The sequence below is a fragment of the Crassostrea angulata genome, chromosome 7, assembly GCF_025612915.1.
Source record: "Crassostrea angulata isolate pt1a10 chromosome 7, ASM2561291v2, whole genome shotgun sequence".
Classification (NCBI taxonomy): Eukaryota; Metazoa; Mollusca; class Bivalvia; order Ostreida; family Ostreidae; genus Magallana; species Magallana angulata.
The window spans coordinates 33,447,243-33,469,070 of record NC_069117.1 but is presented as its reverse complement, the minus strand read 5'-3'; the positions used below and the strand labels follow the sequence as shown (position 1 = coordinate 33,469,070).

The 21,828-nt window shown below is 33.0% G+C and overlaps 1 protein-coding gene and 2 long non-coding RNA genes across 3 annotated transcripts; 2 read left to right on the top strand and 1 right to left on the bottom strand.

Moving 5' to 3' along the window:
• The first annotated feature begins 697 nt into the window (after positions 1–697).
• LOC128192902 (uncharacterized) lies at positions 698–3,078 on the top strand. Its single transcript, XR_008244571.1, has 2 exons — positions 698–1,993; positions 2,410–3,078. It is a non-coding gene; the product is annotated as an uncharacterized LOC128192902 (long non-coding RNA).
• Positions 3,079–7,562: 4,484 nt separating this feature from the next.
• Positions 7,563–15,067, top strand: LOC128192900 (probable nuclear hormone receptor HR38). Its single transcript, XM_052865950.1, has 9 exons — positions 7,563–8,643; positions 10,867–10,958; positions 11,090–11,856; positions 11,965–12,148; positions 12,262–12,391; positions 12,547–12,707; positions 12,896–13,095; positions 13,218–13,396; positions 13,508–15,067. Exons 2-9 carry the CDS (start codon positions 10,938–10,940, stop codon positions 13,771–13,773), a joined length of 1,908 nt encoding a protein of 635 aa, XP_052721910.1. The 5' UTR covers positions 7,563–8,643; positions 10,867–10,937; the 3' UTR covers positions 13,774–15,067.
• LOC128192903 (uncharacterized) lies at positions 12,552–19,824 on the bottom strand. The gene is made up of 3 exons (XR_008244572.1): positions 19,774–19,824; positions 12,860–13,023; positions 12,552–12,678 (listed from the first exon to the last, which is right to left on the bottom strand). It is a non-coding gene; the product is annotated as an uncharacterized LOC128192903 (long non-coding RNA).
• Between the last annotated feature and the right edge of the window lie 2,004 nt (positions 19,825–21,828).

The window sequence follows — 21,828 nt, the reverse complement described above, 5'->3', positions numbered from 1 at the left end:
AATCAATATTTATAGCATTGTACTATCTTGTCAGGAATAAGAAATATTTTCCAGTCTGCGTTCGTTTGAAGCTTAATACAGTGCAAATAACCATGCATAGCGGAGTGCATTTTGCAGAAAAGTAAATAAAAATTCTATAGATCACGTCGATCTCGTAAATTATATGCAAAATAGTAATAATTGATCAAGGTTGGCGTTTTAACTAGCGATGAAAAGTTGCCAATACAATGTATAATACACAAATATGAAATATTCCCCTCTACCGTGACTTAACACTTTATTGTGGATATAAAGTGCAGGGGTGCCGAAACCACAAATTAAAGTTATATCCACTTAATCTTGTAATCATGTTACTTTTAACTTCATCAATTTGTTTTTTGAGAGAGAGAGAGAGAGAGAGAGAGAGAGAGAGAGAGAGAGAGAGAGAGAGAGGGAGAGAGAGAGAGAGAGAGAGAGAGTTAATATAACTTATGTTATGAAAAGACTTACACAGTTCATAAATGGATATTGCAATGCATCATATTTATTATATTTAGAAAAAACTAACTTTTTGCAAACACCTTTAATTCGAAAAATAGATGACAATTTATAGATGGTAAGTATACGTACATTAAAAAATTACAAATAGTTACCTAGCGTGTGTATATGAAAATCAATCAAGGTACTGCAATTCACAAGGCAAGGATTTGTTCGGGGTTTTTTTGGGTTTTTTTATTTCACAAATTGAATGGAGTACATGTATCTATTATCAATTCCATATATTTGATAAAATATACATAGGAGGTAAAATTTAAAATTCTGAAATAAAAATTTGAAAAATTTCGACTTTTTTAGCAAAAAATCACCTAAATTCTGCTAAAACTGCCAACAAAGGATATAATGTGGTGTTCAACAATCAGCATTAATCAGCACTAGCCCTGACACACCTGCGTTTCCTTGTCAAATTTTGTCACATTGTGACTGTCGGTATGAAGTGTCAGCTATTTAGAATCGAGTGTATATGAATGTGTAGTTACCTGGAAGTCTCCAAATTTCACGGCCTTATCTTTTCACAAACAATTTGATATTTCTTATCTAATAAAAATGATATTATATATATATAAATATCAAAACATTTGTACAAATAGCGCAGAGCAACATAATTTTTTTCTTATTATTTGACAGATATTTATTGACGTGATAAATCAATAAGCTTGTTAGAATCATATTACAAATTTCATTTTCCCCCTAAAAATTACTTTTTTAAAAATAATGATAAAATTGCCGTTCAACTTCCAGAAAAAAAGCTTTTCTGTAGAGAAACCCAAGGTAGATAACTGCACAGTGCTAGTTCACCAGTGGGATTTGCACGAGTCGTAAAATAGTTGTCAAGAAAAGGGGGTGTATAAATTAGAGTTACATTATAAAGCTTCCGAAAAGGCATCTGCAAATGCATTGATAAAGAGTAGATAAGCTATAAAATCATTAAATTAACACATAAAGCTAGAGGAAAACACGAAAATCTGTCCTTTAATGTGATGATACACGATTGTCTTTTATAGTGGCTATAATTAGAAAATAGTGCATTCCCTACGAGGTAATCCCCAAGTTTGACGTCACATTCTCCTATTATGAGAGGATCCCTGACGTCATATGTAATTAAATATAGATGACAATCGATGGCTTTGGAAGTAAACGATGGGCAATTTTTGAATGCTGCAAGAAAAAAAAACGTATGCAGTTTGCAAAATCGATCCGTCCGACGTAAAACTCAATTGATTTTTGCCTTCGCTATTGGCTACACGAACGTAATCTTCTGCGTCAGTGAGCAAAGTGCGTGAGCAATCTCAGTCACTAGAAAATAACTTCAAAATGTATATATAAGGAACTTTTCTTAGCCGCCGCAAACAATTAAATATTTATGAAAGATTTTGATGCAAAGAATGACTTTAAAATTTAATTTGCAGCATCCGAAAGAGGATGGATTCTTTGGGGAGAGAGTTGTCACCTACAGGTTGGTACATAAAAATTCTTATCTTTAAATTTAGTTCATGTGTTCTAGATTTAAAATTGTCGTAGGTCATGTCCATTCATTGATGTCTTGCGACGATGAATGTTTGTTTTACACTGAACTGGACAGTACTTGTGAAATTCAAATAGATAACAACGCCAGATGAAATACAATGGCGGGAAATTCGAACAGAATTTAACGTGTGACTTTGTCATGAATTGATAGATATTTACACATTTTTCTCTTTTCTTAGTCTCTCTAGAATAAATAAATTAATTTTATATAAGGTTTTCCATTTATAATTTTTTTTTTTACAAAGTTTAGTGAACTCAGCAATTATCAACATATGAATATTTTGACTAAAAAAATGTATATTACCTTAATGAAGTGTGTTGAAATGAACTTCACTCTATTTTCAGGTATTCAAATGCTTACATCTGCATAATGACCAAAGATGAAAAACACAATTTGGATCGCACATAGCAGGACCCTCTATCTCTTCTTACAAAATGTCACAGAACACCCTCATCCAATATGGTAATTAGGGGTTTGTTAGCATTTGGATGCAACCTTTTGCTGACATTAAACAAAATGTCAAAATTACAAGTTAAGCATACCAGGCTCCGATCGTTGCACAATATATAACGGGTATTGTTGCAGAGAAGGATATTGTTTTATTTTCAAATGCGAGCATACAATGTGCAAATTTTGTGATTTTCCCCCAAACAAATAAAAATGGATGGATTAAAGGTGTTGTCTCTTCGGCGTCATGAATTAACAGTAACTCCACGTGGGTGTTTTGTGAGGATATCGTTCATATAAAGAAAATGTGATTTTGTTTGAATTTCTTTCCTCGATGGAAGATTCGGAGAACACTCAGTGGGAATTATCATCTTGGTTTCAGTGAGCAGGGTGAATGACCATATTAGATTTGTAGATTATATATTTGGACCATATTAGATTTGTAGATTAAATATTTGGGACCATATTAGATTTGTAGATTATATATTTGGTACCACAATGATTGTTTACAGTTGTGCAAATGCAAGACAATTTCGAATGAACATTAAATATGTTATAAGATACAACTCTCAATGCATTTTTTATCTAAAAAAAAAAAAACTCCGTATAATATTTTTATTTTCAAAACATACAACAGATCCATTCGATTTGCATCACGGGTAATCACATAAATTTGAAATTTGAAAATAAGTCCTAATAATTAAAAAGCCAAAAGCCAAACCTAAAAATACTTTAATTCAAATGCAAACAAGAGGTCAGATTGAAAAAAATATTAATTTCAAATGTTGGACAACAGAGCACAGGACTTGCAAATAATGAATGGAACATAGTTTACAAAATAAGTTTTCAATTTTAGATTTGGACCTGTTTAGTGGCCGCCTTACAGCAAGTAATATGTGTGATTGAAAATCGTTCAATATATTGAAAAAGAAATTATGTAAAGAAAACGCTGAAAACCTACCTTAGAGACAAATGTAACACATTTAGATTACCTTCAAAGAACAGAATACTTCTGGGACTGCAAAGAACGATATTTCAAAATACAATCAAGTCTTCTTTCTTTCGCACCATCCAACCAGCAACAGCTGAGTAGAACAAGCAAAAAATTCTGAACTTTAATTTTGGGATGGACAAGTCTCGATTGTTTTCTTGAGGACATTGTATAGAGCAATTTTGACAGACAAAGACTATATCCATAGATATATCACAAATGACCCCATTGTTCGTGTCTGTAACGAGGTCAGCATTATGCATATCTATAACTATATATTGACAAAGGCCTTTATAATAAAAAATCAAAAGATGTAATTAGATATACATTAGAAAGTTATAAAATAGAACACCTTTTCACCTTTGCTGTCCTTGAAATAAGGAAATTGTGAGTACAGCTGTGGGCGTCTGGATATTGTTACGTCTTCAGCATGTTCAAAGATCAGATTTAATCCTTATACCCAAATTGCCGTGTCTTGACTATGGATTCAAATGTGGTGAGTTCGTTTCTACTTGCAATTCTATCCATAGAAGTACAATATAGCATTTGTTGTCGCTACAATTTTTAGCGATAGGCAGATCAGACATTGATAAATTTGACACGGCTTAAATTTTCTCCTCCGCGCCATCAAAGTCCTTGAATGTTGGATCGAAATGTAGTGACATTGCCAATATTTTGGAAGTAGCTATCACCATCTAATGTAATGAATTTGAATGAATTATGTGATTTACTTTAATGGCATCTTTCCATCTCAAAAAATAATTTCTACATAAACAATACGCGCGATAAATTTCCTAATTTCATTACAGTTTTTTTTTCTGTTGCCAATATTTTAAATGTTATACCGGTAACCTACCTGTCTGAAATTTATGAAATTGTGTGATTAACAATTTTTTTAAGTTTCACATAATATACAGTATATATTTGTGCTAAATATGTTTTTAACTTTATAGACAGACAAATACACTAAATCTTTAGAAATGTTTATTATTTTATTTATTATTTGGAAGTAGTTTATAATTAATATCCGTTTAATATAACTTTCTGCTCTCCATTTTAAAAGAAGTAAAAGTTGCTCAATGGCTGAATAGATATCTTGTGGATCATTTTCTTAGATCATGAATGGCATCCCCAGTCCTGAACTATTTGTATTACATTTCTATACGGGAAATTCCATTAACCTTTCTACTGATCCATAGATTCCTAAATATAAAGGAGACTGTATAAATAAAGATATGCTTAAAGTTTTATAAGGGTCTCTAGGCTAAAATTATTTGGGAAAGTCTAAATTAGAGCTCAAAGGATAGCAAGTGCATCTTATATCGAATTTTGCGATTCAGAAATAACTGCTCCTCTAGGTTAACATATTCAGAACTATCTTGGGTATTCGACCAAAGTTCTTTTATAACGAGCTGTGTTACATCAATTACAATAGTCTTTTGATGGAGATCAATAGCATTGACTTTTTCACACAGAACGCGAATTCTACGGTTGCTTGCATGATAACCTTATTTTCAGACGTAAAGTGCCACCAGCGAATCTTTCCACCTGAATACCATTAATCTGCTTTGAATCTATGCATTGCCTCAATCTACATCTTGTAAATAGCTCTTGATTTACGCAAAAAAGTGTAAATAAACTATTCATTTCCGATTGGGTACTTTAACAACAATTTCGGAATGACGAAATAATTAAAATACACGCAGCACACTACATTCACCTGTGAAAAAATAGTGGCCGATCAATTTTCATGAATGAGTGGCATAGCACTAAACGGTGGGCGTTTTACGTAGTGCTCACAGGTAGACTTTGCATATTTTATTTAAATCTCTTTTTAACAATTTAACACTGATCTGGGGGTTGTTTTCGCTCTTATGTAATTTCCTGGTATTAAATAAATTTACTTAATTAAAATGACAAATCATTAGGCATTGTAGTTCCTCTTCCTTGTGCTTAAAGAATTTAAGCATTGTTTTTCCCAAATGTTGCGAAATTTTAAAAACAATTCCATGATTGATCTTATTCTTTGAAAAACACGTACTAATGTCTCGATCAATTCATTATAGTTCTCCCCCAAAATCAAAATTAGAGTTTATGAAGCGCCGTCTGGTCATTTTAGATGAATCAAAGTCACATGTTTGTTTAAACAGTATTCTTTAATACATAAGCAATATAAATCTAAAGTAGAATTTGTTTCAAAGGCATGTTGAGAGTGAAAATGCTTCAACGAGCTTAAGTAATTTTTTTTAAACAAAGAATTTATCAAGGCAATAAAATGACTATGGACATATTTCTAAGAAACAAACCATCCAGCGTTTTTACTTAAGTCTCGCTTGATAGATAATGAAGTTGATGGCTATGTTTATTAATAAATAATGTTGCTTTGGTTGTACACAGCTGAAATGGTATGAATTCATAGCTTCAACTTTTCCTACCCCCTCAGTTACAATTTTGTTGATAAACGATTTAATTGTATCAAAGATATCTTATTTTTTAATTGAATTTCTACAGAAGAAGATGTATATGTATTATTTTTGTAAAAGTCATCAATTTACATGTCATTTGTTATTCCTTTTCCAAGGCTAGAGAGTTATCCAATCACCGAACTTGTTACATATCTTCTATCTTATTTGACCTCTTGAGGTCGACAAATTAATTAAATGCATTTGAAGACACACTTTATTTTCAATTTGTCATCAAAGTAACTAAAAATAAGGGAATTTACCTTGTAACTGGAGGGAGCACCCAATATTTTATAAAAGTTGCCGGCTGATTTAATTCTTTCAAATTTAATGAAATAAATGTTAAATGAATTGAAAATAATTAATCTGAACAGAAAGGAGAGTTCTATATCGCACACAATGTGCGTTTAATAAACACTTGACAAAAGACAATAAAACCCGACCGATCCTTACTATCAAAATGAATTCTGAACTCTGAACAAAACTTATCTTGACTTTGAATCCTACTTTATTCTTCCTTGATCAGATACTGCCTATACTTTAAGGGTCCTGTCATTATTTTGAAAGTACTATTAGGCGTAATAGAGATAAGGGAAACTCACAATGTTTTATGAAAAAATTAGAGCTGCTCGTAGGTTTTAGAAATTTATGTTAATTTAACACTGCGATATCTTAATCGAATACATTTAAAGCCATAACTTTGTACACTGCGGCGATTTAAAACTGCTTATCAAATTTCACATCTAAATTTCTTCGGGTCCTGAATATTTTTATATAGTACAATCTTTTCGGCGAGAACATTTTCTGTTGACGAAAAATTCAAACGAAGTCACGCAAAACAAAATATTTTCAAACTGTTCACCCCTATCATGACGTAAAAATTACAGACACATGAGAAGGGTAGATGTGAAATTGTTTCCCCCATTTCATGATCTAGTATGAATAAGTTTTTCCTTTGAATGGAATCTTTACTGTCAGTATCTTTTTACTATCAATATATTGATTTGCCGCTTTCATTTTGATGACGCAGGGTATATAAACCCAAGTATTGATTTTCTTCACTTACGCAATTGAAAAGGTACTTTTAAACCATGTATGCGCGAATGTTTAGCCTATTTTTTTACCCCAAAAAAATACATTAAAATTATTTTTATATAAATCATAGCGATCATATTGAGTGATAAACTATTTAAATTTTGGATCACACAATAAAATCAATTAAAAATCTGACATTGAATTTAATTCTGTCACGCTATTTGAGACTTATGGATGCATGATTATTTACCCTTCACTCGTCAAATTAAAGATTTGAAGTGTGAAAAGAGAGAGAGAGAGAGAGAGAGAGAGAGAGAGAGAGAGAGAGAGAGAGAAGAGAGAGAGAGAGAAGCAGCACATCAATATTTGTAAATTGCATTTACTTAATCACCCCTTTCTTGCATACACAGAGGTAACTTTCACACTATACACTGCTTATTCTGTCCTGTTCCAAGACGGGGGAAATGCCTCTTAAATCTGGATTGTGTTTTCTTATAAACAAAGCATCTGCAGATAATAAGAGTGGATAAGGAAAACACATTTTGATCGCTAACACGAAGCATTCCGAGAAACGAAGGGGTGTCTCAATCTATGATTTTAACATCCTCCCATTATTACTTGAATTAATCAATTAGAGAGATAGGGTGAGCCTATTCCCCTAGCATGATTCTGCCAATTTTCCTAATCTGTTGTGATATTATCTAGAAATATAATACCACCACTGTCGAGCCATTTCGGTCATTTTCCTATTATTGTAATTTGTAATATCCTGTGCTGCTCTGAAATTTACTGGAGTTTTGGTGTTTTTATATATGCATATTATGACTGCTTAAAAGCAGTGAATTCTGAATAAATCTTCGACATGTTTGATAGCGCAGAAAGAAGCTTGCTTTGCTGGGATGAAGAATCACTGACCCACATTCGCAACCTTAAATAAGATAACGTATGCACAAACGGCCCTCGTATTTACCACAATCTGGCCATATATGGGTATTTATGTCACAATAGAGAAAAATCAATGAGAAAATACAGAAAGCGTCCTTTCTAAAATTATCTTATATCTATTATTAGTTTCCTAATCCTAGATTTGATGTCGTGTTTGCACTAACTAGCGTAATGCAAGTTCATTGATTTTCTATGCCCTTGTAGAAACCCCCAACATGGTCAGATCGAGGTTTTGTCGAAGTTTTATATATGTTTTGATCTATTTTTACTCTGCTTTGAGAATATCTGCGTCAGCCGCAATATTGACGTTTAGATTTAGTAGTGCAGTCTAGATTGACGACACGACCATGAAATCTGCCATGCGGGTTTCACGAAATCCACCAATCAAAAAGTCCGTTACAACTTGAACAATTACTAGGAATGTACATTCAAATAGGGTGACGTAAACCGTGATGCTGTGTGACGTCACGCGTATTCTCATAGACATATTCGATGATGTTGAAATATATACACGTGATGGCAAACTATTACTCGATGTTGAAGTCTAGTTGAGATGGTGTAACATGCATGGAATATAGCACAGAGATTTACTTGGACTGGAACATTTTAATGCAATCTGGCGTTTAATATTGAATTTTATGATTCTTCAAAACAAGCATTTTTGCAGCATCAGGATACGGATTTAAACAAATTGGAAGGTAAGCAACATTTATTTATTTACTTTTAGTATATCAAGTTTGCAAACTTCTAAATGTTTTGACATGGAATATATTTTTAAGGACTTTTCTATTAACTTGCAATCATTTTAAACATAATTAAATGTCGAAGAAATTTTTGCCTGTTCATTTACAATGGAAAAAAATTAAAATATCTAAACAAAATACCTTTGACTAAAACCAATGCTCAAAGTGATGTAGGGTTGACCAGTGTGAACATTTTTACAAACTTTATCTATGGACTTAAATGGTTAGGGGAAATATTAAGGGAAATTTTAACATGTACAAGAAATGAAAGTTACTGCCTTAGTTTGCTTTGTGTGGTGCTTTCGATAGAAACAAGACAACTTTTGCTATTATATTATATAATAACAAAGACTTTATATTAAAGATAGGACATGTTTATAATAACATGTGTATGCTATATATTTAAGGTACATCCAAATAATTTTTCTACAAGTACGTTTCAAAATTAACACAGGTAAGGATAAGGACGTTACTGAAATGTTTCATTTTTTAAACAGAACAGATACATTGTCTTGGCGTATATTTTTACTGCATACAAATGCTCTAGCTCCATTATTATAACATGTAAAAGTGATCTTCTTTATTATTATTATTTTTTTTTTAAATTAATCAAATTTCTTTATATTTATTTCAATTTTAGAATTGATTTAAACATAATTGATAAATAAACAATAAAGTAATGCACTGAACCAATATATCGAATACAGATATACTGAATACAATTTGTTTGTAAGGAATGATTGATACATGTATACGGAAGGACTGTCGCGGTCACACAGAAAGGGGGGTAATACAAACAGCTGTTAGACACACACGATACTTCACTTTCATAAAAATCTCAGTCAAACTACAATTTCACCTTGGTTTCGACGAGGTTGTGTAAGTTAGAGGAAAAAGTACAATATGTTAATTAACAGATCCGGCATTTCATGTCAGTAAAATTTACAAGAAAATGCGGTTAAACAATTGATTTCAACTGTCAGTGTTTGGTAAGTCTGTTACTAATGATAGGAACATTTTGTAGACTTAACAAATTGAAAGTAATTAATGTAAAAACTAATGCCATTTTTGCAAAACTGATTTAAAATACTTCATTTCAAAAGTACAAGGTGATATACAAATTAAATATATTTTCACGGTTAGATGTAGATAAACATTAACAAAATAAAATATAAAATGGAAAAGATCAAAAGTAAGAATTTAAGAAAGCAAACATTGCTGCAGTTTGGATTTGCCTACGATCAGCTAATGGTATCTGTACTATGTCACTTTTATCAAAAGTAAAGAAGTTTCGGCTTTTGCATCCTGACGTCATTCTGATATTACAAGAAATGCCTGTCCGAAATGAAAGTATGTTCTGTTTCATCATCAGACAATACAGTGTGATAAAGAATTATTCAACATTCTCAATATGTTGTGTTTGGTTGTTGTTGCGCAAGACATCTTTAAGGCAAATAATAAAGTAACCTCAGTTTAATGGAAAGCGATGTTTCCTTTTTGAAACACCATTAATAACAGACCTAATTTGACCCAGACGCCGAGATATTTACCCTAACCCTCATATAACACCGATTAACCATGTGATTTTTCCAAATTGAGTTCGACTAACTGTTGACAGATTTAAAGTGGGGAAAAAATCCGCACCTAATGATATCATCAATGAATGCTTGTTTATGGGAATTATGTAGGACTTTCGCCATTGCAGGGAGTACAAACACATTTCTTTCTTTTTCTAAGTTTTTTTTCTTGTAGGCATATGACATATTACCCAACTTGTTTTACTCTAATTAGTTTTTCTGTTTCAAACACTAAATATTCCAACCATCTTCGAGAAACTTGATGTGTGGTTAAGATTTAGATTTTAAGGCGGGACGAATGTAAGAAACATAGCGACAGTGTTAATTGCTGAGATTTGGGCTGTTACTTTTGATATTACATTCCAAGTAGGAGGCCAATAAATCGTCTGCTGGAGCGTCCGCAAAGCGTGAAATAGACAACTGAATAACAAAACATAGATTTCAATAATTAAGATAGACATTTTCATTGAAATGTGTATATATCGAGTCACGTCGTTCAGTTACTTTAGTTTGGTCCTGGACGCGAACGCAAACGGACGCAGAAACAAATCTTCTGGTGTTAAGGATGAATAGTAAATATTTATTAATATTTTTATTTTAGCTGATAACCAGTCGACCTCAGTTGATCTTAGTCTCTCGACGCAGAAACCTGAAGATCAAAAGACATCCCCAATGCTGCTTTTGCAATCACAGGTATTTTATATTGAAAAAATAAAAATAAAATTATCATCATCTTTTAAAAAGATAAATTGTTATTGAAGCAAACTTCAACTTTTTTCTACAATGCAATTTAATTTTAATTTTAATTTTTTTTTAATTTACAGTCCTCTTACAACCCTGGGACAGGATTTCAGTCGGATCCTAGTTGTATATATCCCTCTTGCGGAACTCAGGCACCGGGCATGTTCCATTCCCCGAATATTGGAAACAATATTCCAGACTTTGCAGACAATTTTTTTCAAAGCGAAGAGGCAACATCTATGACAATGGCAAGCCAGTACAGCAGTGGCTCTTGCGAATTCCAACAAAACTCTCATGGAATGTTTGAATCTCCATTTACTTATGATACTTCTTTAATGGACAAGCAACAGATGAAACCTTCAGTTCCTTTTGGAGAGAATACAAGATGCAGTACTGTTTCGCATCAAAAAGTCGAAGAACCGGTGTTTGCCTACGAAGGCACTTTCCAGAGTTTCCCTGCTATGGATTCTCACTATCAACAACAATTACTCAATCAAAGCACGAAGCCTTTTGTGCGCTCCGGTTTGTTTTCACCCCATCAAAATATATTCCCAGAGAGTCATACGGATTATACAAATTTGGACAAAAAAGTGGCCGCATATTCCTCAATACAAGCCTACACTGGCAATCCAAATCTTTGTTCCCGCGGAGATACTACATTCCACAACTACGACAGTCACCCTCCGTTCCCCGGGAATAACTTACCTCAGTCTGATATATGCTATCCCTGCCGTGATGTTCCATATCGCAACTCATACGGAGTGGACCACAGTTCTCTACAAATCCAGAGGCAAATGTCTCACCATGGGCAACTAAATCTCACACTTCCACCACCAAGAACTAACGATGGGTAAATATAAATCATTATACTTAAACAAACATGCAATTTCACCAATTTCGGCAATGCATCGAATATTTAAGATATACATGCATAATAAATTGTTATGTTTTCCTATAGATTGAAATATCACATGGGATCCCCCACTACCACATCACCCACATCTGTCTCAGCAAGATCGTCTCCTAGCAGTGGTCATGAGGCACCACAGCGCGAGGGCATGCTTTGTGCCGTGTGTGGCGACAATGCCGCCTGCCAACACTATGGAGTCAGAACCTGCGAGGGCTGCAAGGGATTCTTCAAGGTATTTTTCGAAAAAAAATTGTTTGAAGTTCTAAAAAAATTCCTTTTCTTATTAATAAACAAATTGCTTGATTGTTCATTTAATATTTTGGTTTGGGTTTTTTTTTTCTTCAGAGAACTGTTCAGAAAAACGCAAAGTACGTTTGCTTAGCTGACAAAAATTGTCCAGTCGATAAGCGCAGGCGAAACCGGTGTCAATTCTGTAGATTTCAGAAATGTTTATCCGTGGGAATGGTGAAAGAAGGTAAGTTTCTTTGAAGTTGTGTTAACTATTGAACAAGTAAATATATCGTGTTCATAATTACTAAGAAAAAGAGACTAAAACTTGTAAAATCATTTATTTCGAAATTGATATAATGTACATCTTTATAAACAGTATGCAATTTATTCCATCAATAGTTGTTCGCACGGACAGTCTTAAAGGACGTCGAGGTAGACTTCCTTCAAAACCAAAGAGCCCCCAGGAATCCTCTCCATCTCCTCCAGTCAGTCTCATTACATTGCTAGTGCGAGCACATCTAGATTCTAGTCCTGATAAATCAAGTCATTGTTACTCAAAGGTATGTTACCTGAGGTTTTCCAGCAAATAACCGCTTTAAAGTGTATCAAATCTTTTTAGCAAATTGCATAATTTATTAAAGAATGCCAAGAAAATTAGTTCTATTAATCTTTATAATAAATGATGCTATTTGTATTAAATGCTTGTTCATACATGCAGACGTTACATTTTCTTCTCCATTGGTTTTAGTATGAAGTGCCTTGCACAAAAAGCGAGGGATGCAATGAGAAGACGACACAAATGTTTTATGACCTCATAACTTCGTCTGTCAACATCATCAAGGCTTGGTCTACCAAAATTCCCGGTTTTTCTGATATCTGCCAAGAAGATCAGAATTTACTTTTTAAATCTGCGTCTCTTGAGCTCTTTGTGCTGAGGCTATCTTACAGGTATAGTTAACAAACTATCAACGCAACTACAGTTAATTACTGTTATACAAATTGGCCAAGTTTTGAAATTAAAGCAGATTTATCAAAGGATTTATTTTAATCTTGACATGTTTTGTTTGCAGGATGCAGGGAAATACTGACAATGTCATCTTTGAAGATGGCACAGTTCTTCATCGAAAACAGTGTGAAGAAATCTTTGGAGATTGGATTAATTCCATCGCTGACTTCAGCACGTCGCTATATAGAATGTCCTTGGACATCTCGGCACTATCCTGCATGGAAGCCCTTACACTCGTAACTTGTAAGTATTATGAACACATCCTTCCCTATATCAACTTGATAATACACCAGTTTTTTTACTTCTTTTATACAAAGTCCTGCATAAATAATAACAGATTCATATAATTTGTAGTGAGACACGGATTGAAAAATCAAGCCAAGATGGAAGAGGTCCAGATGAAAATCATCGACAGTCTGCGAGACCACTGTGTTTATAACAGCGAGGCACAAAAGAAGCCCAACTACTTCTCCTCCATACTGGGAAAAGTCGCTGAACTGAGAACTCTTAGCCGCCAGGGGATTCAACGAATGGAGTTACTTAAAATGGACACAACTGAAGTTGCCCCAGCTCCTCACATGATAGAGGACATCTTTTTGTCCAATGAACTGCCATTTTAATGTAGTGATCGGTTGATGTTACAAAACTCCTTTACTTTATTGTAGGTGATACAGTTGTGTGTTCTATGATTTCTTTTGAAGTCTTATGTATTTATTATTATATTTCTTTATGAAAAAAGTTTTTATCTATTTGCATATCTGCATTTCATAGTGCTCAGAGTTCTTTTTATGTCCATCATGAAGCCTCTTTGTCCATAGAATAAAAATACAATGTAGAAACTTTTTTTCAGAATTTTTTACTCAAAGTTGTTCTTCATGGAAAATGTTGTCCGTGATGTTGTTGTTACCAGATGTGCTTTTAAAAGGAACAATGCATTTAAGTGTAAATTTATATCGGTACATCTCCCTTTTTTCTCGGTAGTTTAATGTGAAAACCATCTACTCCCTTTTTCCTCATGTAGTTTGTGATCTCGTAACGTGTATTATACTGAAATTTTGTAAATGTTGTTCAGAGTTTTATTTGAGTTCTTGTGATCAGAGTCACTTTAAACTTATTGAATTATCAATTTCATTGTTTAGATATTGTAATATTTGATATTATTTTATCATCATGTATTGTAATTTGCATGGCAATCATTCCATTAATATATATTATTTCTATAATAACATGTGTTAACTATGAAATACTAAACGTTTCAGTATTTTTCTGCTTATTTTCAGCATAATAACACACAAAATGGCATATTTAGTTTTAACAGAGTTCACTCTCATCATGCTATCAATCATTAAACAAGGTTTTATATGTTGTCAAATCAGTGTCCGTTGTCTTGATTCCAGAGAACAGATAACTGTTGTATTGCATTAAACTATTTCATTGAACACAGATTTTCAATTTAATGTATTTATTTTTGTATTTAAAAATTCATATTACTTTCGCTGATTTTTGGATTTTTTTTTTCCTGCATTGAACCCTGAACATAACAATTTATTCTTTTCTAGCTATCCATGTCGAATGTTAATGCTTGCAAGTATTTTATATTTCGTCAAATATCTCATACTTTTGACACAATCGTACATGTATGATTTGCACATAAATGTAAAACTTTGATAATTAAGTAGTTTAATGTACATTCAGAGATTCATCGATAAAAAAGTTATGTGTAAATGTGTATTTTAAGTTTCCACATCATTGTGTTGTATCAAAGTGCCATATGTAAGTGAGTCGCTTAAACGAAGGTTCCCATTCCGAAATTTGTTTAAATAGAGCAGATGATGTATTCGTACATCCATTTAGAAAACATGTTTTACGGTTTCATATTGTTACTTTTAATTGAATAAATTTATGAAAACAAAATACCAGTTTTCTTGTGTTTCTTCTCAGTTTGACGTGTTATGGTTGTTTCTTGTCAGCTTGGGACTTACATGTGGGGGTGGAAACCACGCGTTTAAAAGAGAGAAAGCTAGAGGTTTTTATCTTCTTAGCTGAAGTCAATGATATATTATTGTTACACTGAATAGGTATACTGTTTACTTATTTAGGTCAATAGATACGTTGAGTGTAATTTATTTTGCGCTTAAAGTTAAGGACATAATAAGACTTCATGTAAACCATTTCAACTATTTCAAGAAAATTGACAAAAGCTGGTATATATGTCACCTTGAATCCGTTATTCCATTAAATCATAGACCGTCTCATCTACATGCAAGCACTAAAATTTGGTCACCAATCAAGAAAATTTTGAATTTTTTTTTTTTACACTTTCCTTACACTTGATCTTATTTTAGATCCAGTATAGTTCTTGCGGAGAGACATGTTACGTATTGACATATCATGTACAATTATTGCACAAAACTAAAAATTTACCTCGTGAAACAGCCAGGTTTTCATATTCATATTTTTTAAATAATAAAGTGATCAGATTGGCCCATTCTATAAAATTGTTACAGTAAAAATATTTGTTAGTTATCAAGCAATTTTTTTTTGCCTCGATCTCGATGCAAGGAAGGAACAACGCCAGCCTGCTGTACACAAGTGCTTACCGACTGGGCAACAACTGAGATAAAAAAAACAAAAAAAAAACGAAATAGAGATTTCTCACTTTGGGGTTCTTAATCTGCCTATCGAGACATTTCAAACTATAGTTTAACTTCTACAACAATAAAACACTGAACATGATTTATTGTAAATAAATATCATGCATTTATTCACATCAAACTCTACAGTTAGCTGAAGATCTGTAGCTCCCGGTCTGGAAATATTCGGATGGACAACCTGGGAGCTACAGTGCCTCCAATAGTAAAAATCTGCAATTTACGGCGCACAAAATATTGCGATAGATTTGGACTGATTAATCTTATTTCTGAACACATTTCTATACAAATATTTAATTTCAAAAAAATTCCTCGAACATTTTACTACAGATATGAACAGTTTACTTGCCTCTGCTATTCATCAGCCCCGTAAAGTGAAGTGGTGCAGTTTGTTTATATGTAAAAATGGCGACTCTAGATCTCGACGTAGTCTTAACATACTTCAATTTCTGAGGTCGGTTAGCGTGATTAATAGAAAGTTCGAGGCAAGTAAAGTACCGATATCAGAAGTGAATTGACTGAAGAATTTAATAGTACTAATTTTTTCCGCAGAATTTGTGTGAAAATAAGGTTTATAAGTCCAAAACTAGGGCAAATTTTGTGCGCCGTAAATTGCAGGTTCTTACAATGGGAGGCACTGTAGCTCCCAGGTTGTCCATCCGATTTTTTTCAGACCGGGAGCTACAGACCTGCAACTAACTCTACAGTATGTTACTTGCAATCAAAACAAAGATTTTTCACTTTCTAATTAAAAATATAAAAGATTTCGAATAAAATAATGAAGAGCATATATCATTTTTAAACAACAAAATATTGTTTCAGAAATGATCCATTAAATAAAATTACAGTGTGGCATTCCACCTTAAATTGGGCTTGGTGCAGTTTATATTTCAAGGAAACAAAAAAGTTCAGACATCAGAACTCTGTCCCAACGTAGCTTTACTACACTGAACCAAAGTTCTTAGTATTCACTCAGTGGGTGAATTTATTGATAAAAAAAACTAGTTCGAGTTTAGGTTTATGGTTTGATAATAGTTTCATATCTGTCTGAAACCAGTTCGATGGTTTGAACGCTTAGCACTAAATGGAAAGTTAGTTTAGAAAAATGGCTATCATTGCACTCGCATACCTACTGGATTTGTTTTTGGAATTCGAAGACGATAATCTTTGGACTCATCTGCATTTGCATGAATGTCTTTATTCTCTAGTAAACAGTGCAGACAAATTTTTTCTGGCAAATCTCACATATTAGGGTATTCTGCAAACTCATGGCAAAATTGGCTTTTAACACCACATAAATATTGCTGCTATGTAAAACTATTAATATTCATTTTTCTACAAGATATATCAATAGAGATCATTTGGTTCACTCAAAGCGTTTGAAACAAGTTAAAAATGATACTGGTTTCAATTGAAATATGCACCAATTACGTGGTCTTAGCTCAAAAGCCAGACAAATCTTGTTGATTTCAAAGAGCCGTAGTTGAATGGCCAGCAATGAAATAGACAGGCGATCTTATTACGTGCATTACAATGTGTACTAAAACAAAATGTTACGAGCAGATTTTTCAATGCATGAATTCTTTCTTTTTTATCAACCACTTTGAAAATTTTTCCTTTGACTGTTGTAAATTGCAAAGGATATTACTCAGTGTTAGTATTAATGGAATCGCTCCATCTCTTCCACATTATTATTTTGGTCAGTACTATTTGTACTATCACAGATCCTTTGAGACACATATGTTTAACGTTCGGACGATACCCATATGCTTTAATTGCTGAGTTCAACCTTTGACACATGTGCCACACCTGAGTGTCAACAACTCTCATTCAAACACGTCATACTTATTGAAGAAAAAAATTACATAACAATGACGCTTCCTTCAGATTGCTTAATATTTAAAACAATGTCGAGGACAAAATAAACCGCAAACTTAAAGTAGGTAAGGTACAATCTGTTGTAGAAACAATGCAGACACCAATATTCCAATGGCTCTGGCTGTTTTTTCAATGAACCTTTTGACCATGTGATAAACTATTACAAAAAATTGCCAGTCATATTAAGCACGCACAGAAAAACACCAAAATAATGTTTTGACGTTTCGTTCCAATTGATTCCAATTGCCGTTGTTATTTCATCTGTGATATTGATGAAAAGACATATCAGTTACGAAATATTTAAAATTTCCACATCATTTTACTTCGTAATTTTCATATTATTCTATTTATCAGGGTAGATACTTAGAAGTTTTGTTGAGTGTATGCACTATAATAGTATGTCCCAGGATACTGATTCCGTCACTTTTTAACGAATTTTTATGAGAATACGCATACCTGTCAAAGAATTACAATCAAAGTCAATACAAAGGAAAACAATCCAAGGTTTCTTCTTTGGCACTTCATCTATATTTACCTGGAGAAATTAACCTGAACGAAAACAAATTTCATTCGGAAGTGCTCGGGACACCTCGCACAATTTTTCAACGTCTTCATCTGGGTACTCTCATGTCTTCTGCAATGCAAAATCCCCCTTAGAGGATTTTTGGTTGCTTTATGAAATCTGAAGGACTTTTTTCTACAGTCTCATGTGAATGTGAAATATTTAACAATAAAACGCTTTCTTTGATGATTCATGTGGAATATGAAGGTAGCGACATTGCAGAAATAGACAACCCGCATTTGTTTTTGCCAATAAAATAGATTATTTGTATTTTTGATTAAACACTGTGTCGGATAATTATGCCAGTGCCAAGGTGGCATTTTTTCACCCGTATAAGCTGCGTATATATGGAAAAATACAAATAAGTCATATGATAAGCCATTGCTCAAAGAGTTTATAACCACCTTTTTTATCATTGTATCTCACCTGTCAGCATCTTCGCAAGTTAAGGGTTTTCGGTCCACTTCGCTCCCCATCCTGCCAGTGAGGCCCCGGGGTGGTATGGTCAGAGATCTATATATGGGTTTATGGGGAACAAAGTGGACCGAAAAACCCTTGGCTTGCGAAGATGACCTGTCCGGTGAGATATTTACCTTTCAAAAATAAATTCCTACAGAAAAATAATTTTTCCCACAGAAAAAACAATATTCCTACGGGAAATTTGAATTTCCTATCGGTATACAAGAACTTCCTTTAGAAATTGCAATTCCGAAATGATTTGATAAAACCCGATAAGAAATCTCAATTTTCTATAGGAAATCTACCTGTCTGAATTAAATTCCTGCAGGAAAAACCATTCTCCTACATTCTATATTATATAGTCAATTTTTCATTATTTTTATAGGAGAATCGTTAGCCTACTCCTGGAAATTATCATTTTCCTAAGGGTCTGGGATATTAAATTTTCAAAGGTAAATATCTCACCTGTCAGGTGAAACACAAACAAAAACCAAAGTGGTTATATACATGTACTCTCTAGACAATGGTCTACCATTTATAGTATAATTTTATGTGGATTTTACCGAAACAGTGGTTGCAATAATAACATCTTGACACTATAGTCCAATCCACACCTTGCAAAAGTTGTTCCCCTTTGCGGGGTCAACCCAAAGGTCAAAAGGGAAAAAACAACTTTTCCCTTCTTTATGCAACCAAATATTTGGGCGTCCTGTGAAGAAATCTCTTAGGATTTAATTTATTCCTTTGATGTGTGGTTTGCCCCAACTTGGGGCAATCAAAATTCACAAAGGAAACCGATTTCTAATGTCAAATGACGAAGTTACAATCCTCTAAACTACAAAGGCTACTGTGAGAAATATATGGCTTTTTCCCCAAAGATGGAGGGAGATAACTTTTGTAAAGTGTGGATTGGTCTATGTTGTTATCGAAATATTCAGCAAAAAAGTGGTGGAAGCAGAAACTCGGGGAATATTATAGCCGATTCGCTGTATAACATATCCATATTAGAAGGAAAAAGTTAAAACTCTCCTGTTCACATGGCTTCCAAACTCATAATTAAATAAACTTACCTTACATCTTCGATCGTCTGCTCACTTCTTGAGTTGGATACGATGTTTTAAGCATACCAATCCCGATGCAAATGATCGTACCAGAGTTGCCAAACTGTCTTGTTGCCTATTTCAATGCTGTTTAAAAAAACAATTTGATTGAGTTTTTAAATTTTGTTTGTATGTTTTTGTAGTTTTAAGGCAATACTGCCAGTATTCTTCAAAGAATTTTATATGCGTAACCGTTAGACCTCCCGCCAATCTTTATTTTTTGCTGATAAAATTTTATCAGCGTGGGTATTCCTCAGCCAAAAAAAATATGGAGATTTTTATTTTATTTTTATTTTTTTTACCAATTTTTAATTAGTTGAACTGCAAGTTTGAAAAAAAAACACCATTCTCTCTCTCTCTCCCTCCTGGGTCCAGAGACCTCCACGCGGCAATTCCAAACAAACATTTTTTTTAAGGATGGCCTTACCTTGGAAGGCCATTTTTCGATCAATTCCATATCCAACATTATCCAAAATCTTTACCAAAACAAAATTAAGATTACATCAGACTCTTTATTAGATGGACGATTAAATGCACTTCTTTATTCCACTGCTTCGGGATACTATTATGTATGCGGATCAGACATTAATCATTTGTTTTGGCATACGCAGCCTATACCTGTTTTTTTTTTTTTTTTAAGTTAAGAAACAATATAATATATTCAACTTTTTGAAAAATTTTCATTTCATTTGTCTTTGTTTGTTTGTTTTTGTTATTAATTTTAAATTCTCTCTCTCTCTCTCTCTCTCTCTCTCTCTCTCTCTCTCATATACAACTGATATTGATATCGCATTTAGCCGCTCGATTTGATTCTTTTCTTTCACTTGTATTCCCAAATGTAAAATTAAATGACAACTTTAATAACACATTGTTAGGGATCTAAATCTGCCAGGTCAAACCAAATCTTTTAAATTGTTCTCCGAGGGAGAATTTTTGTGTTGTATTTGTGGTCAAGCCTGCCTGACTTAATAGAATTTTATCTCCTAAGAATACTTCTATTCAAGTTTATATTCCAAGTTTTTTAAATCGTTCCACTGGAAATTTACCAATGATTTCAACAACGTTAAAATCAAATTATAATGTGGACTAAATTAAAAAAAAAACAAATTAAGGTAGGAAAGTATACTTTTGTTTTTCTATCATGTGTTTCACTTTGCAGCAAATGTGTTGTGCACCGGTTGAACTGTAAGTGCATTTGTTATATTGGTTCATTTGGTTGTACATGAAGCCCTGTAAGTGCTTCTTCACCCTACCTGTCCTAAATAATATTTTCTTACCACCCTTCTTCTTTATGATCAAGATCTAGTAAATGAAAGGTGCCTACAGGTTTATGCAATTCAAGATATAAATTCTTTCAATGATGTTTCATAACAATAGATTTGTTTGATAGGGTGATTCGGGGCTGAAAGTTTTGGTAATATTACAATGAAGAATCATGTTTTCAATAATGCAACCGTCAAACGATAAGCGCATACATGTGTTAATTATTGTGACGTCATTATTAAACAGACTTGAACGTTTCCCCTATCAAATCTACACGTTCATATATAGAGATAATAAGGACGCTTATTTGCAAATGTAAATATTTTCATTTATGTCTGGTAACCATGTAGATATTATCTTTATGTAGGGTATAAATGAAACTTAGTTTAAACATAGTCAAATGTGGTACAAACGAAAGGCCAGTTAGTGCATGGCATATAAATAAAATTGACCGTTTTATCATATATAGACTAAGTTTTTATTTAAATAATATACGTGTTTATAACATGTTTAGCTTAGTATACGATGGATTACACGTAGTAAGTTTTTGATATTACACATGTATTCCTACCTAAAGTGACGTCATAATTAAACATTGCGGAGGTTTAGCTTGTTGACTGACCCAGAATGAAAACGTAAAAAAAAAAAAAATAATTCAGTTGAAAATGTAAAGTATTTTTAAAATTCCGTTTTATAATTTTTTCATGAATTGATAAATATATGTTCGAAAATGAAATTATTGCTCGTTAATCTTCTAGCTAG